Source organism: Diabrotica virgifera, chromosome 2, assembly GCF_917563875.1.
Source record: "Diabrotica virgifera virgifera chromosome 2, PGI_DIABVI_V3a".
In the NCBI taxonomy this organism is placed as follows: Eukaryota; Metazoa; Arthropoda; class Insecta; order Coleoptera; family Chrysomelidae; genus Diabrotica; species Diabrotica virgifera.
This window is the reverse complement of record NC_065444.1, coordinates 224,297,558-224,314,375: the sequence shown is the minus strand read 5'-3', so window position 1 is coordinate 224,314,375 and position 16,818 is coordinate 224,297,558. Positions and strand designations below refer to the sequence as shown.

General features: G+C 33.5%; 1 protein-coding gene across 3 annotated transcripts in view; it reads left to right on the top strand.

Moving 5' to 3' along the window:
• LOC126880431 (organic cation transporter protein-like) overlaps window positions 1–11,099 on the top strand; it is a 241,254-nt gene extending 230,155 nt beyond the window's left edge. For all 3 annotated transcript variants that reach the window (XM_050644284.1, XM_050644286.1, XM_050644285.1), the window contains exons 9-10: window positions 3,622–3,758; window positions 10,756–11,099. In XM_050644284.1, the coding sequence (XP_050500241.1) occupies window positions 3,622–3,758; window positions 10,756–10,888 (270 nt within the window). In that variant the 3' untranslated portion in view covers window positions 10,889–11,099. The remainder of the gene's footprint in view (window positions 1–3,621; window positions 3,759–10,755) is intronic.
• Window positions 11,100–16,818: the final 5,719 nt, after the last annotated feature.

The following is a 16,818-nucleotide window of genomic DNA, read 5'->3' as shown; positions in this document are numbered from 1 at the left end:
CAAAAATTTAAAATTTTAAAATTGCAATTTTTAATTAATAAAATTTTTAATAGTTAATATATATTGCAATAAATAAAATTTATATTTCAATAAATAAAAATTGTTTGAATTGCAAAAACTACCGTGGAGTTTCTCCATACGATGTACAGCATATAAAGTCCTCACGTAAGTATATTATAAACCAGCGGCCAGAGGCTCCAACCACTAGCAGAAAATATTATTGGAGAGTTTCAGACAGGCTTCAGACGGGGAAGATCGACAGTGGACCAAATATTTACAGTCAAGCAGGTCGTTAACAAATCATGGGAACACGACATTGATGTTCACAACGTGTTTGTAGACTTCAAACAGGCATACGACTTAGTAGAAAGGAAGAGACTATACCTACTTTGGCTGAATTCGCAATACCACACAAGCTAATTAAGCTGATTAAAGACACAATGGATGAAACTCAGGCATGTGTATGAGCACAAAACCACCTGACAGACTTTTTCAAAATCTCGCAGCGATTGAAGCAATGAGATGGGCTGGCCCCAACATTTTTTAACCTGGCACTGGATTATGCGGTTAGGCAAATGCAGCCTGGATGAAGAAACCTACTGACCAACAGAACCGTTCAACTGGCCGCTTATGCCGATTATATTAATATTATGAGTAGAACATCAACAGGAGCATAAGAAACATGCGCAGAGTTAAAAACGCAAACGAAAAGGCTAGGTTTGGAAATTAACACAGAAAAAAATAAAAATAATGATAAAGACGAGAAAAAATATAGTCCCACAAAACATTATACATGAAGATGACATTGAAACGGTTGGAAAGTTTACATACCTGGGAGTACTAGAAATATATGCCGATGGATTAGAAGATAGACAAATACGGAGGAGAATAACACAGGCAAACAGAGCTTATTTTGCCCTCTCCCATTCCCATATATTTCGGTGTAAAAGTGTCTACCGAAAAACAAGGATAAGAATGTATAAAACCTTAATTCGACCAATAGCATGCTATGGCAGTGAAGCATGGGTCTTGAAAGAAACATCCAAAAACAAACTCGACACATTCGAAGGTAAAGTACTGAGGAGAAAACTAGGACCTGTGAATTCGATACAACAACCAGCTTTATCAACTTTATAAAGAAACACCCCTGTCAAATTTCATCAGAATACAAAGATTGCAATGGGCCGGACATGTGATAAGAATGGGAGAGGTTAGGTTACCAAAAAGAACACTGAACGCTGGGATGTAGGGAAAGAGACTGGTTGGAAAGCAAAGAAAGCGCTGGGAAGACACAGTAAGCAGCGATGCACAAGCATTTTTAGGAGTCCATGTATGGAGGGGAGCAGCGACAGATAAACAAGGCTGGAGGTGAAAAATAAAGGAGTCCAAGGCTCAATTTGGGCTGTAGTGCCGTAGAAGAAGAACAGGATGGGAGGATGAACTTCCTTTTTGCACACTGTTGTGGGTTATAAAATATGATAATATTGCATCTTTTTGTGCCAGCCGTTCCTGTTTTCTTGATTTTTGTTTTTTTTTTTCGTTTTTCGCTGCCACTTAAATGTTTGTAACTCATGATAATAACGAAACGATTACTTAGTTAAGAAAAATAAGTGTTCAAAGAAATTTAATAAAACGACTAGGTACTGATTAATGAATAGATTAGTTGAGCTAACTTAAAAAGAACAGGACTGAAAACTAATACAAGCAATCAATACTTTATCTTTGCAAAAACGGCATCAAACATCAAACTATACAGGGTGTCCAGAAACTCTACCGACAAACGAAGACTCCGAAGAGATTTCTCAGATAATTTTAAGATAATTTAACCCAATTCACCTAGTCCGAAAATGCTTCCTAAGGGAGCTAGAGCTCTTTGAAGATGGCGTCATGTAATTAGTTTTTCTTAAATAAAGCCAGAACGCTTCCATTTAGAAAAACTAAAATTGGTGTGCTTATTTACTTTCCAGAAATGAATCGATTCCATCCATTGTGAATTTCTATTACCGGTCATAGGCGTCCGTTTTGGGTAGGGCAACGGTTATTTTATCGCATAACTTTTTTGTCTTTAACTTTTAATCATTTTTGATACTGGATTATTAAATTGTGAGGTATTCTAGTACTAAAAGGCCCTCTTGCTTTAAGTCGGTAGGACACACCGTTTTCTAGAAAAATCAATTTGAAAGTTTTTCGTTTTTGGAATTTGAAAAAAATTGAAAAAAATTTTCAAAAAAAAAACGATGTATTTTACTAACTTAAAGCAAAAGTAACTTTTAGTACTCGAATAGCTCATAATTTAATAATCTAGTGTCAAAAATGCTTAAAAATTAAGGACAAAAAAGTTACGCTATAAAATAACTGTTGGCATACCCAAAACGGACGCCTATGACCGGTACTAGAAATTCGCAATTAATGAAATCAATTCATCTCTGGAATATAAATAAATGTACCAGTTTTCGTCTTTCACAATTTTTTTTGAAATTCAAATAACGAAAAATTTTCAAACCGATTTTTCTAGAAAACGGTGTACCCCTACCGGCTTAAAATAAGAGTACCTTTTAGTACTAGAATACCTCACAATTTAATAATACAGTGTCAAAAATGCCTAAAAATTAAAGGCAAAAAAGTTATGCGATAAAATAACCGTTGCCCTGCCCAAAACGGACGCCTATGATCGGTACTAAAAATTCGCAATAGATGGAATAGATTTATCCCTGGAAGATAAATACGTGTACCAATTTTCGTTTGTCTAAACAGAAGCGCTCATGAGATATTTAAGAAAAACTAATTACCATTCGCCATCTTCAAAGAGCTCTAGCTCCCTTAGGAAGCATTTTCGGACTAAGTGAATAGGGTTAAATTGCCTTAGAATTATCTGAATAATCTTCTGTCTTCGTTTGTCGGTAGAGTTTCTGGACACCCTGTATATTAAATTTAAAAGTGAATTTTGAATAAATAATATGACAAATACGTGACTATAACTCTTGTTAATCTTTCGGAGGGTGTTTAAATTTTGCTTATTTTTAAAATGCCGAGCAGGCAATCTATCTACTTTTATTGCAGTTTTATGATAAGAATCGTTTATGGTTTATGAATAAAACTCTAACCAAATTTGTTATCATTTCCTGTTCGTAAAATTAAATAATCTTGAAAATTTAATTTGTTTTTTTCAATAAAAATATTCTTTTGGTGATCTTTTCGGGCCCCATTAATTAAAATGCGGGCCCGAGGCAGGGGCCTCATGGGCCTAGTGGTAAAATAGGCCCTGGGTTTCAGAAAAGGGTTTAGTACCATAGATCATCTCCTCACTATGAAAATATTAATAGAGAAGACAAACGAATACAACCTAGATTTATGTTTGGCTTTTGTAGACTATGAAAAAGCGTTCGATAGTGTCGAGATATTAGACGCTGCGATAAATGCGAGCAATTTATTGTAACGTTCGAGTTGATTCAATTTATAATCAATCGCGACAATATATCGCAGCGTCTAAACAAGCTTAAAAAATCAATAAATCGTAGCAATTTATCGTCACAATTGAGTTTCCTATGGCCCGTTTGATGATTCACCACCCTGTATATTGGTTTGATTTTAGGGAAAGCTAATCAAATTTTTAAATTTTAGTCTCATGTATGGTTGCCTTTACCACTACTAGTATTTGGAACCTGTGCATTTATAGGAGGTCTGATGTCATTGGTGTTACCAGAAACTTTAAATAAAAAGTTACCCGAAACCATGGAGGAAGGAGAACAATTTGGAAAGTAAGTAAAAATCAATTCTTATTCGTGGGATCACTTAAGTATTTGAATGTCTCTTTGAATACACTTATATCTACTACTGATTCCGCTCCTTCTGCATTAGTCGCTTCCACATATTCTTTTTCAACAATGCCTCTTATGCAACCTTGCTTCGTGTGGCTATGTATATAACAGGAAACTGGCTATAAAATCATATCCTGTATGTGAAGAGTACAGGGGGAAAACAAGGAATGTCACATTTTATACATATTGAGATAAACACCAATACAGGTTTAATACTTACGATATCTAAAACCACTTAGCAGATTCTTAGCAGAATTCTAACAATTATTGTGCTATTCGCAGTGTGCAAGTACTTGGAAGGGATACGCGAAACGATCGTGCGCGAATAGCGGAGAAATATTGCAACTTTCTTAAATAATTCATATTGTCAACTGAAATTGTCAAATTGACGTACATTTCATACCTATTGTCATTTAAGAAGAAAAATTATATACTGCTTCACAATATTGATATGATATGCAATTAATATATAAAGGTAAATTTAATTAATTGTATTTTGCTTGCAATACTGCATTTTAATAACTGATTTTATTTACTACATACAATTGTTTACGTTTGAATAGCACAACCTAAATCTTATTTTTTCTTCTTATTATTTTTTTTTGGACTATGGCCTTGACAATTATCCAGTAACCAGGACCATATGATTGGCCAATATAATTAAAAGTGCGCATAATAAAGCCGCGTACAAACCAAGTTCGCGAGCTGTTCGAGAACCTTAGCGAGCTGTTCGCGAACAGCTGTGTGGACGACAGTTCGTAATGGGTTAGCGAACAGTTCGCTGTTCGCTCAAAGTTCGCTTGGATAGCGGTAACATCAAAGGGTTTGTTCGCGAACAACCAGGGTCTGGACGTATTGAAGTTCGCTTAAACGAAAAAGGGGTTATGTTCGTATTTACTTTAGTTTAATGTTAAAATATTTCAACGTGGCTTGCTGCTGTTTTATTGTTGTTTACTACTATAGTTAATTAATAAGTTAATATAGTTAAGTTTAATAATTAATACAGTTAATTAATAGTAAATAGGTAATTAATAGTAAGTAGTATAATAAATAATATAGTTAATTAAGTCATAGTTAATTACTATTTATCGAAAATGGAATGGTCCGAAGACGAAATTATTACATTAATAGAGGAATACCGTAAACATTCCAATTTATGGGACCTCAGAAATGCAGAATAAAAAAAGGTAATAATTATAGTATCCATATAACAGCCTTGTTTTAAAATGGGTGAAGACAGCAAAGCAATGCAACCAATGCGAACCGCAGCGTACAGCCGTACAGTTCTATAGAACTGTTCGCGAACCACTCTAATTTTTGGTGTAGACGTATTGTTCGGTTACAGTTAGCGAGCAGCTCGCAATAGTTCGCGAACAGCTCGCGAGCTGTTCGCGAACCGCAAATTTGGTTTGGACGCGCCTTAATAAAAGTTCAGAGCTTAGAAATAGGTGTCGCTTTTCCGAACTTGCACGGTCCCAATAATCTTCGCATAATTTATTAATCTATATTAATTTAATAATGCACCAAAAAACTGCTAACGTCCATATTTTTGTTCAGTGGCTTGCGGACAATCCTGGTCCTTCACCTGGATACAAATTCTTAGAAAATTTATATAGGGCTTTTCATCGATTGTCATTTGTTTCGAGCTTCTGCCATGTGTCACAAAATATTAATATATCTACGTCATACGTCTTTGGTTTGTATCATCTGTATATGCCAATAACGTATGACGTAGATATATTAATACATATTATGCGACACATGACAGAAGCTCGAAACAAATGACTGTGAATGAAAAGCCCTATTGACTGATATCGTTCTGGTTATTTTTCTGAATCGATAGTCTAGTAGTCTAGTCGATAGTACTCAGTTTTTGCTACCCATGTCGAGAAAAGCAAAAATTCATGAAAAAGTGACATTCCTTGTTTTTCCCCTGTACTCTTCATGTGTAAGTGTAGGTGAAGTAACCATGGATTACTAGATACTATACATGGAGAAGGTACATAGATTTTGAGATACAAATAATGAGAGCGTGTAGAATGGAAAGCAATCGCCAAATGTTCTCTCTACTACTGGTATCACTCAGAGGGCTCTTCTAGACAACATCAAACTGCTGGGTCGTAGTAAAAATCTCTAAAATCATGCAAACTGTCGCGAGAAGTTTTACATAGGTACAGATCGCGACGCGACGTCCAGATGCATACGAAAGTTATTTAGATATATAATTTTGGCATCTAATTTCACCTACAGTTCGTCCCACCGTAGTCCAGAAAGCCACTGCTCATCCGCTAGGAAAAATATTCTGATTCGGATTTTTTGCACAATCTTACTCAAAAAGGACTCCTTTTAACAAATTTGCATGTTGCCAGGATAAAAAGGTGGTCAAAAATTTTTTAAACGTTTTTTTTTGTTTTTTTCCTAAAATTATTTTTTTTGCATGGAAAAAAGTTTTTTTAGGTTTTTTGGATCATTCCAAATAGAAAAGGTCTTTATTGATTTTTCTCTAAAAATGATAGTTTTTGACATATAAGCGATTAAAAATTGAAAAATTGCGAAATGGGCCATTTTTAACCATCAAAAACTATGTGAAAATCTGATAATTTGAATGTTGCCAAGGTAGGTAGATATTCTTTTAAACATCGATTGATGAAATCCCGAAGAGTTTTTTGCAATACAATATTCAAAACTCCTTTATTTTTTAATTGCTAATCAAGCGTGCGCGACACTATTTTCCACCGTTGTATGTGTATTGGGACCGTGCAAGTTCGGCAAAGCGACCTCTATTTCTACGCTCTGTACTTTTATTCGCCCTTTTAATTATATTGGCCAATTATATTAGTCCTGGTTGCTGGATAATTGTCAAGACCATAGTCCAAAAAAATAATAAGAAGAAAAAATAAGATGCAGGTTATGTTTAGCAAACGTAAACAATTGTATGTAGTAAATAAAATCAGTTATTAAAATGCAATACTGCAAGCAAAATACAATTAATTAAATTTACCTTTATATAATAATTGCATATCATATCAATATTGTGGAGCAATATATAATTTTTCTGCGTCAATGACAGAAAGTATGAAATATAGGTCAATTTGACAATTTCAATTGACAATATGAATTATTTAAGATAGTTGCAATATTTCTCCGCGACTCGCGCACGGTCGTTTCTCGTTTCCCTTTCCAAGTACTTGCACACCGCGAATACAGTATGGTGCAAATGAAAGGAATAAATTCGTTATTTCGTAAACCGACGACTTTACGACGTATTTTCGTAAACCGAGGAAAAATCCCGAAACAGGTCGATTTTTATTTTTAAGTTATGATATTGTGGCATCTATGGTATAATAGTGACGTCATCCATCTGGACGTGATGACGTAATTGATGATTTTTTTTAAATGAGAATAGGGGTCGTGTGCTAGCTTATTTGAAAGGTTCTTCAATTCTCTATTCAGTTATAAACATTTACATAATTATTTATACAGAGTGTCCAAAAAAAGTTTTTAACTAAATTATTTGAAAAAAAAAGAAGAATGTATGTAATTTATTTAATTCAGAATACATTTTACTGTTACTCGAAAACTAAAAAATGTTTATTTCACAAATAAACATTGCTTTTCGATTAAATTCAGTGTTCAAGCTAGCTCTCGCCAGCCACCTGCCTCTTGGAAGTTTGAACATTTAATTTAAGCGAAAAGCAATGTTTATTTGTGAAATTAACTTTGTTTTCTGATTTTTAAAAGCAGTAAAATGTATTTTGAATTAAATAAATTACATACATTCTTCTTTTTTTGTCAAAATAATTTAATTTAATAAAATTTTTTTGGACACCCTGTATAAATAATTATGTAAATGTTTATTTTACTGAATAGAGAATTGAAGAACCTTGCAAATGAGCTAGCAACGACCCCTATTCTCATTAAAAAAAACATCGATTACGTCATCACGTCCAGATGAATGACGTCACTAGTATACCATATATGCCACAATATCTTAACTTAAAAATAAAAATCGACCTGTTTCGGGATTTTTCCTTAAAGTCGTCGGTTTACGAAATAACGAATTTATTCCTTTCATTTGCACCATACTTAGTGTGGCCAACTCCAATTCGGTCGAATTCGGGACAAAGCTGAAAAAAATTCCTAAAATCCGGGACTTTTGAATGAAAATCAGGCCATTTTTTTAAATACAAGTTTAATATAATCTTTTAATTGATTATTTAACATTTTTATGCTGACAATGATATTTTGATGGGATTACGCGGATTAAGCCACAGTTGTTTGTAATGATAATTATATTTTTGTTAGTTTTTGACGTTTTGACTTCCAATCCGAAAATCGTTCTCAAAAACGAAAAAATAGAAAATCAACTGATGTTGGATTTCGATGCAAATATAACCTTGGGTTAATATAAAAATGTAATTATCATTACAACCAATTGTGGCTTAATCCTATCAAAACTATAGGTGTCAAACATACAACAAGAAAACAGTTTCTGAACATTTTTATGTTGATTACTTCTTACTATCTATCATATTATTTGTCGACCGTAAAATTGAGAAGAATTCAATCTGATGTGAATACTTAAAAAAATATTCAAAATTTCAAAAGAAAATTTTGCCAAAACGTTGAAAATTCGGATGGCCCGGAAGCATTATCCGGGACGCCGGGACACGACTTCGTAATTCGGGCCATGTCCCGGATTTTCGGGCTAGTTGGTCACACTAACCATACTGTATACACATGCAACGGTGGAAAATAGTGTCATGCACGGTTGATTAGCAATTAAAAAACAAAGGAGTTTTGAATATTGTATTGCAAAAAACTCTTCGGGATTTCATCAATCGATGTTTAAAGAATATCTACCTACCTTGGCAACATTCAAATTTTCAGTTTTTCACATAGTTTGTGAGGATTAAAAATGGCCGATTTTGCAATTTTTAATCGCTTATATGTCAAAAACTATCATTTTTAGAGAAAAGTCACTAAAGACCTTTTCTGTTTGGAATGATCCAAAAAACCTAAAAAAACTTTTTTCCATGCAAAAAAATAATTTTAGGAAAAAAAAACAAAAAAAAACGTTTAAAAATTTTTGACCATCTTTTGGTCCTGGCAACATGCAAATTTGTTAAAAGGCGTCCTTTTTGGTCCACTTTTAATTATATTGGCCAATTATGTTAGTCCTGGTTGCTGAACAATTGTCAAGACCATAGCCCAAAAAAAATATAAGAAGAAAAAGTAATATTAAGGTTATGTTATGTTATTAAAAGGTAAACAATTGTATGAAGTAAATAAAATTAATTATTAAAATGCACTACTACAAGCAAAATACAATTAATTAAATTTACTTTTATATAATAATTGCACATCATATCAATATTGTGGAGCAACATATAATTTTTCTTCTTCATTGACAGTAGATATGAAATATACGTCAATTTGACAATTTCCATTGACAATGAATTATTTAAGAAAGTTGCAAGATTTCTCCGCTATTCGCGCACGATCGTTTCTCTTATCCCCTCCAATTACTTGCACACGGCGAATAGGAAACATAGGCAATGCGGTCCTTAATGAGAGTTTTTAGCGCGGTGATGCCGATTTTATCAAAAATAATTTGTAATCGAACATTAGAGAGATTAAATTAAAACTATTTTAGAAAGGCAACCTACAATTTTAGGGTTCATATGCGTAATAACTATAGTATATCAAATAAACGTATACGAATCGTAAAATTGTAGATTATCTTTCTAAAACAGTTTTCATTTAATCTCTCTAATGTTCGATTACAAATTCTTTTTGATAAAATAGGTATCACCGCGCTAAAAACTCTCATAATTGCCTATGTTCCCTATACTGTAAAGTCAAGAAGGGACGGAGTATAGACTCACATAGCTCAATCATTTTAATATAAGTATCCGGGTTGAGGGAATTTTCTGCTTAGAGGGAGTGAGAGAGCTATTTTAATTCAGTCTGCAATTTATGTTGTCTATTGCGAAGCACTGTCCTCAGAGACACTAGAATAGTTCTAGAACGTCCTAAATATACGCAGTAACGAAATGCGAACACACACGTGTATTTACAATATGCGAGCGTATTCGCGATAATGAACAAAATTTTAAGTTAAATTCTCATTGACTTTAGTAGACCACCACCATTATCATCAGTGGCATCATAGCATTCATGCGTTAATTCCAGTAGATTTTAAATCGTCCTTTAAGTTGTCTTGATACCTAAGCTTCTTCCTTTGACTTGTTGTTCAATCGACCTTCTTAATTGCATTTTGCAAATCAAGAAAACACATAACCTAATCATTAAGTCGATCACTACTAAATCAGTCTATCAAATCTAATAGACCGTTTTTTAGTGTAATTTTCAGGGGCAATTCCGATTTGCATGAAAATTTCGATTTAGGTTCTGTACATACTCTCCACTTCGAAGTTGAATTTGTGCCGTTGGTTGCTTTTAGTTGGGGGGTGACAGTTTTTTTCTAAGCTACACTTTTGCTAAAAATATTTTTTTCGATAAAATATTTACTTTTTGAGTTATTTGCGAAAAACCGTCTGAAAACGTAGTTTTTTTGTAAACATTTTTAATCGGAAATAACTCGAAAAGTATCGACTTCCATAAAAAAACTCTATAGAATACAAATTGCTTATAATTGGTCAATTTAGCCATTTCCGGACTTATCTTGAACGTATGTTTTTTCACCCTCGAGAAGGAGTAACTGTCACCCCCCAAGTAAAAGCAACCAACGGCACAAATTCAACTTTGAACTGGAGGGTAAGTAGAACCAAAATCCAAATTTTCATGCAATTCGGAGTTGTCCATGAAAATTACACGGCATCGCCCATGGACCTCTTTATTTATACGTCCATGGTATCGCCGTATTTCCCGTCCATTTACTGGGCTATAAATAATATATTAACTAATTTTTCAGGAAGAAGAAGAAAATTCCCGATGAATCTCTGAGTGAGAAATTTCATAGCATAGACCTAGATGAAGTCCCTCCGAAACCGAATATTTCAGAAAATGGAGCGGATGAAAAATTAATTAAAAATGGAGTCTCCTAAGTATAAGCATAGCTTATTGTATCTTTTATATGCTGAACATTTCATATTTATTGTTTGACCAAATTTTTGGTAAATAAATTGTGATATTGTAAGTTCAATGAACTCTTAACGATTAAAACCAAAAAATCATTGCCATGTGCCAAAATTTTTTATTTACCACAAGCAGATTATCACATTTTTGTATTGTTTTGAATAAAGTTTTTTTCTGTAATGAACTTTTATTATATCTAATACCATGCCCCCCCCCCTTACGCCCGGTTTCACAAAGTAAAGTTTGTAAGAAAAATTTCAACACCCCGTGTCTCGGAAACGAAGCATCTGCGTACCTACGTTTATAAAGCAAATTGTCATTATTTTTTCATGCAGGATTACCTCTTCAAGTGTGTCATACTTATTTAAAAACACCACCCTGTATTGATGAAAAACATGGCTACTTGTTAAAGTACCTAACTTTTTTATTATCCAACATAAGCCAATGATTAAAAAAACAGAATGTTAAGAAAACCTGAGGCTACAATTGGGTTTTAATTTCAGTATTTTCTAAATAGTAGAATATTCCACAGGATATTGCGAACTTTGAGAAAAAAAACCTTGTCCTGGTTGGGTCGGGGAGAGCAGTATATCGTCGCCTCAAAGCAACGGTAGGATATGTTCATATCCTACTGTTGCACGAATGCACCGATCAGCCAGTTAAGTGATATTGGACTGATGCGATGTGTGTATATACGCATATACGGTGCACTCGCATATGTTCATCTCCTACTGTTGCTTTGAGGCGACGATATGTGCCTCCTGATGAGAGATTAATAAGTTTCGAAACCGGTAGAGGTGCTTGCTGCACTCTTTGATTGGACTAGAATATGATGCGGCTGTAATGGCAGCTACGTACGCCGTTGCTCCTGCTTCGCGGCGCTAGTGTAGTTGGGGGTCAACGTTTTGACAGTTCTTTAAGCTTGTATGGTAGTTTTGTTTTAATTATTGCGATTTAATAAATTAGAGCAGAAAAATACGGATCTTGAACTGTTTGTGAATTGAAAAACGAATTGAGAAAAAATGCAAGAATTACTGGAAATAAGTTATTCACATGACAGAGAGGAAAAAAATTTAATCCTTTGTAAATTTACTATTGAACTAAGACCTTTAAACTCTAGCGCTACAGATTGGGGTAAGAAATATGAAAAAATAAAAGCCTGATGAGTCATCTCCTAAAATTGTTCTTAAAGATAATCCATGAAAGAATTTCCAAGCTGTGTGAAAGTCAAATTTCGCCCAACCAGTTCAGGTTCATAAATTCTGTTGGTACGAGAGAGGCTTTGTTTTCAATACAATTCTTATTTATTCCAGAGATACAACGACGTCGACTTGAAAGCGTTTGATCGAGTACAGTAGGCCAAGATGATGCAAAAATACTAAAAGAAGTAGGAATTGACAACCAAGATCTGAAAATAATTAGAAATCTTTACTGCAATCAAACTGCAAACCTCAGAGTTGACGGTGAACACACCGAATATGTGAAAATCATGCGTGGAGTGAGGCAAGGCTGCATTTTGTCCCCCCTAATTTTCAATCTTTACTCTACTATGAAAGAATATTTATCGAAGCTTTGCACGAAACTGGAAAAGGTATTCCACTAAACGGGTACCGGCTAAATAACATCAGGTATGCAGATGACACCATAGTGTTTGCGGACAACCTAGAAGACCTATAAGTCCTCATGAAAAAAAATCACGTATTACAGTCAACAATATGGACTCAATATAAACGTAAAGAAGACAAAGCTTATGATCATTAGCAAGAAAAACAACTGTACATCAACCAAACCCCTGTAGAAAGAGTGAGGCACTATAACTACTCCGGCACCATAATAAATAATGAAGAATGAGACAAAGAATCAAGAGATAAGAGCGCGCATCGGAAAAGCTAGATCAACCTTCAACCGTATGGGGGCCTTTTTCAAGAGCCACTTGAATATAAAATTAAGATACCTATTAAAAATGTATAAAGTAAAAGTAAGAATGCTGAGATGCTACGTCTTCTCTGTCCTTTTTTATGGTGTTGAATCATGGACCTTGAACGAAGATATGCGCCGAAAATTGGAAGCATTTAAGATGTGGCTATATGATTTCTTAAAATCCCATGGACTGATCGGGTCACAAATAAGGAGGTCCTTAGAAGAATGGGGAAGAACCGAGAGGTACTAACCACCATCAAATCTCGAAAGTTGGAATACTTTGGGCACATTATGCAAAATGAATCCAGATATGCCCTCCTACAAGCCATCCTGTAAGGAAAAATATTTGAAAAGTGAGGTCCAGAAAGAAGAAGAACATCCTGGTTAAAGAAGCTCAGAACCTGGTTCAACACAACATCTGTACAGCTTTTCCACGCTGCTGCAGATAAGATAAGATTGCCATGATGATCGCCAACATTCGTCACGGATAGGCACATCAAGAAGAAGAAGATAACAAAATAAAAGACAAATAAATAGTATTTAATGTTTTTGCAGTCGAATCAAGCGGCAATACGTAATCTGTTTCAACAAAATATTTATTGCAGATACGTGCATTTATTGTTGGCACATCTCTTCTTATTACTACATTTTTTTCTCATCAGATTATCTTTGGGAAATCTTTGTCCTGATATTCTAGATGAGCACAAAGGTATAGGACAATCCTGAGGCATTTTATTTTCCCAAATTAAATTTACACAGCGAAATAAATGCAATCTTTACTTAAAAATATATAGATTTGGACAGTTGACTTGACCTCCAACTACACTAGCGACATCTACGTTGAGCTTTTCAGATTAGCTGCCATTTCTTGCACATTGCAACGAAATTGAAAATGGTTATTCATTTTTCATTTACCTCTTTACTCTGATTGGAGTAAGAAGGGAACCATTCTCGTTGGAATTTTACCGCGCTGAGCAGATGGGACGTGAATTAAAAATTGAAAAATTCCCTCATCTTCTTATGGCTTGCAAAGTTTAGAAGCCTCAGAGGTGTAACCAGAGAAGGTTTCCATTATTTTCAATCTGGTGGGATGTAGAGTAATATTTTTAATATTATTTTGTGTGCTATTAGATTGAAAACTGAGTCTTTTGCTAGCAGTTACCACTAGGGCATTCCCTGTCACTTCGTTCGTTGCAATCCGTGACTGCACGCCGGGGTTTGTCCTGGTTGGGTCGGGGAGAGCAGCATATGCGTCTCCTGATGAGAGACTAATAAGTTCCGAAACCGGTAGATGTGCTTGATGCACTCTCTAATTGGACTAGAATATGATGCGGCTGTAGTTTCTTGTTGCAACGAAATTGAAAATGGTTATTCATTTTTTATTTACATGTTTACTCTGATTGGAGTACAAGGGGAACCCTTCTCGTTGGAACTTTACCGCGTTGAGCAGATGGGACGTGAATTATAAATTGTAAAATTCCCTCATCTTCTTTAGACTCAGCATCCGTTATGGCTTGCAAATTTTAGAAACCTCGGAGGTGTAACCAGAGAAGGTTCCCATTAATTTCAATCTGGTGGGATGTAAAGTAATATGTATTTTTTAAAAAATATTAATTAAACTTAATAGTCCAGGGTGTACAACGGCCTCCTTAATTCAGATGGACATAATACATAAGTTCTTTTTATGTATTTTGACCCGTAGAACACGAATTTTTTGGGTAACACTTGATCCGGATGTGGATAAAATGGTTAATATAAACAAAGAACTTGAGGAATTAAATAACAGCGATTTTTCACAAAACAAAACATTTCTTTGTATTTTTTGGATGATTCTTTACTTCTTTACAAGATTTTTCGTAGGATGCATAGTTTTCGAGATAAACGCGGTTAAACTTTCAAAAAATCTAAAAAGTGCAATTTTTGAATCCGAATAACTTTTGATTAAAAAATAAAATAGCAATTCTGCTTACTGCATTTGAAAGTTCAAGTCAAATTCTATTGGTTTTAAATATTTGCATTCCTAAAAATTTATTTTTTTTTATTGTTAAACAAAGCTAAAAACAGTGTTTCCCGTGCCCAATGCATGCGTTTTAATGTTAATGTACGTACTCTACGTAGAAATTGTCTGTATGCGCGTCTACATACTCGTTCGACTTCAAATGAGAAATGCATTGAAAACATCATTCGATCACTATGTGTTGATAGCTTTGTTTAATAATAATAAAAAAATAATTTTTAGCAATGAAAATAATCAAAACCGATAGAATTTGACTTGACCTTTCAAATGCGGCACTCAGAATTGCTATTTTGTTTTTCAATCAAAAGTTATTCTGGTCCAAAAATTGCAATTAAAAGTTTAACCGCGTTTATGTCGAAAACTATGCATCCTACGAAAAAACTTGTAAAAACATTTTTTGCTTAGAATGACCCAAAAAATACAAAAACATGTTTTGTTTTGCAAAAAATCGCTGTTATGTGATTCCTCAAGTTCTTTGTTTATAACAATCTTATCGACATCCGGATCAACTGTTACCCAAAAAATTCGTATTCTACGGGTCAAAATACATCAAAAAAAACTTGTAAGTTCATCTGAATTAAGGAGGCCGTTGTACCCCTACTGGCGACAGGACTATAAGGGATCGTTCACTTCAACTTCATAAGAGGTATATGGAACGAGGCATATTTTTTTATTTACCCAAACGCTCTTACTGTTATTGTTATTAAGGAATTCAAAAATAAAATAATTCAAATGAGAACAAAACTTACTGAATCTGGTTCGATGACTTTGCAGTCATTTCTTACTATTTTGGTAAATATCCATGTTTGATATTGGTCTTTAAAATAATCTAAAACTTTTTAATTTCACTTTAGCTCACATAAAAAACTTTAAAATAAAACAGCAGATTTTTTATAAACCTTATTTTTAATGTAAAATAGTCGAAGTATAAAAGTATAGCTAATAAAGGCTATATAGTCTACAATTAATACATAAGAATATACAATAAATAATATCAAATTAAAACTCTTAAGATATATTATTCTACTAACAATTCAGACAAATTTTCTTTGATATGTACAGAGTCTACCTTTCTTAACAGAAAAGTCTTCTAGGTAAACAATTAATGACACTACATCAATAGTGGCTACAAATTAATATTACATGGTATTTTACTGGTTACTGCTTTCTGTCATATTAAAAAAAATGATAAAAATCTAAACTGACGACTGCAATTTTAGTGAAAAAAAAAAGATACTTTGGAATACAAGGATATTCATAAATAATATAGTCGATTCATTGAGCTTGGCAATAGTTTGGCAGTCACTGTCTAAAAAATACAATACAATACATTCATGTTTATTAATTTTGATTAAAAACTTTTAAAAAATATAATACAATACAGTCATGTTTATTAATTTTGATTAAAAACTTTAATTTTGTAAATAATATCTATAAAAGACTAAAAAAATTTCAAAAAGAAATATTTAATACTTTGTTTTAATTGATGCATCCAAAAACAATGTGGATGTAAAACTGTCATAACATAATTTATACATAAATAATTAACATTTTTACAGTTGGGTAGTCAATAGCCAAACAAAGTCACAAACATGAGTTTATCTGAAAACCAAGGAAAGAGTTCTTTTTTAATAATCAAAGAAAATTACATGTGAAAACATAACATACTCAAGAAAAAAAAACAAGTTTAGGAAAACAAGCCCAAGATTATTTGGAAATGGGGAACTGACAAAACCTGGTAAATAATCACAGTGGGTGTCCCGAAAAAACCAAAGTTTAAAAATGTCGATCTCACCGGCTCTTTTCTAGTGAAGGGTTGCCTATATACCCTAAATTTCAGCTCAAAATGTTAACCCTAACCTTTGTCCAAGCCCCCCAAATTTTTTTTTGTTTTCAAGATTTTTAATTTGTTTTAATACATAACTTTTTGTAAGTAAATAAACAAGTAAACTCAGTTTTAAC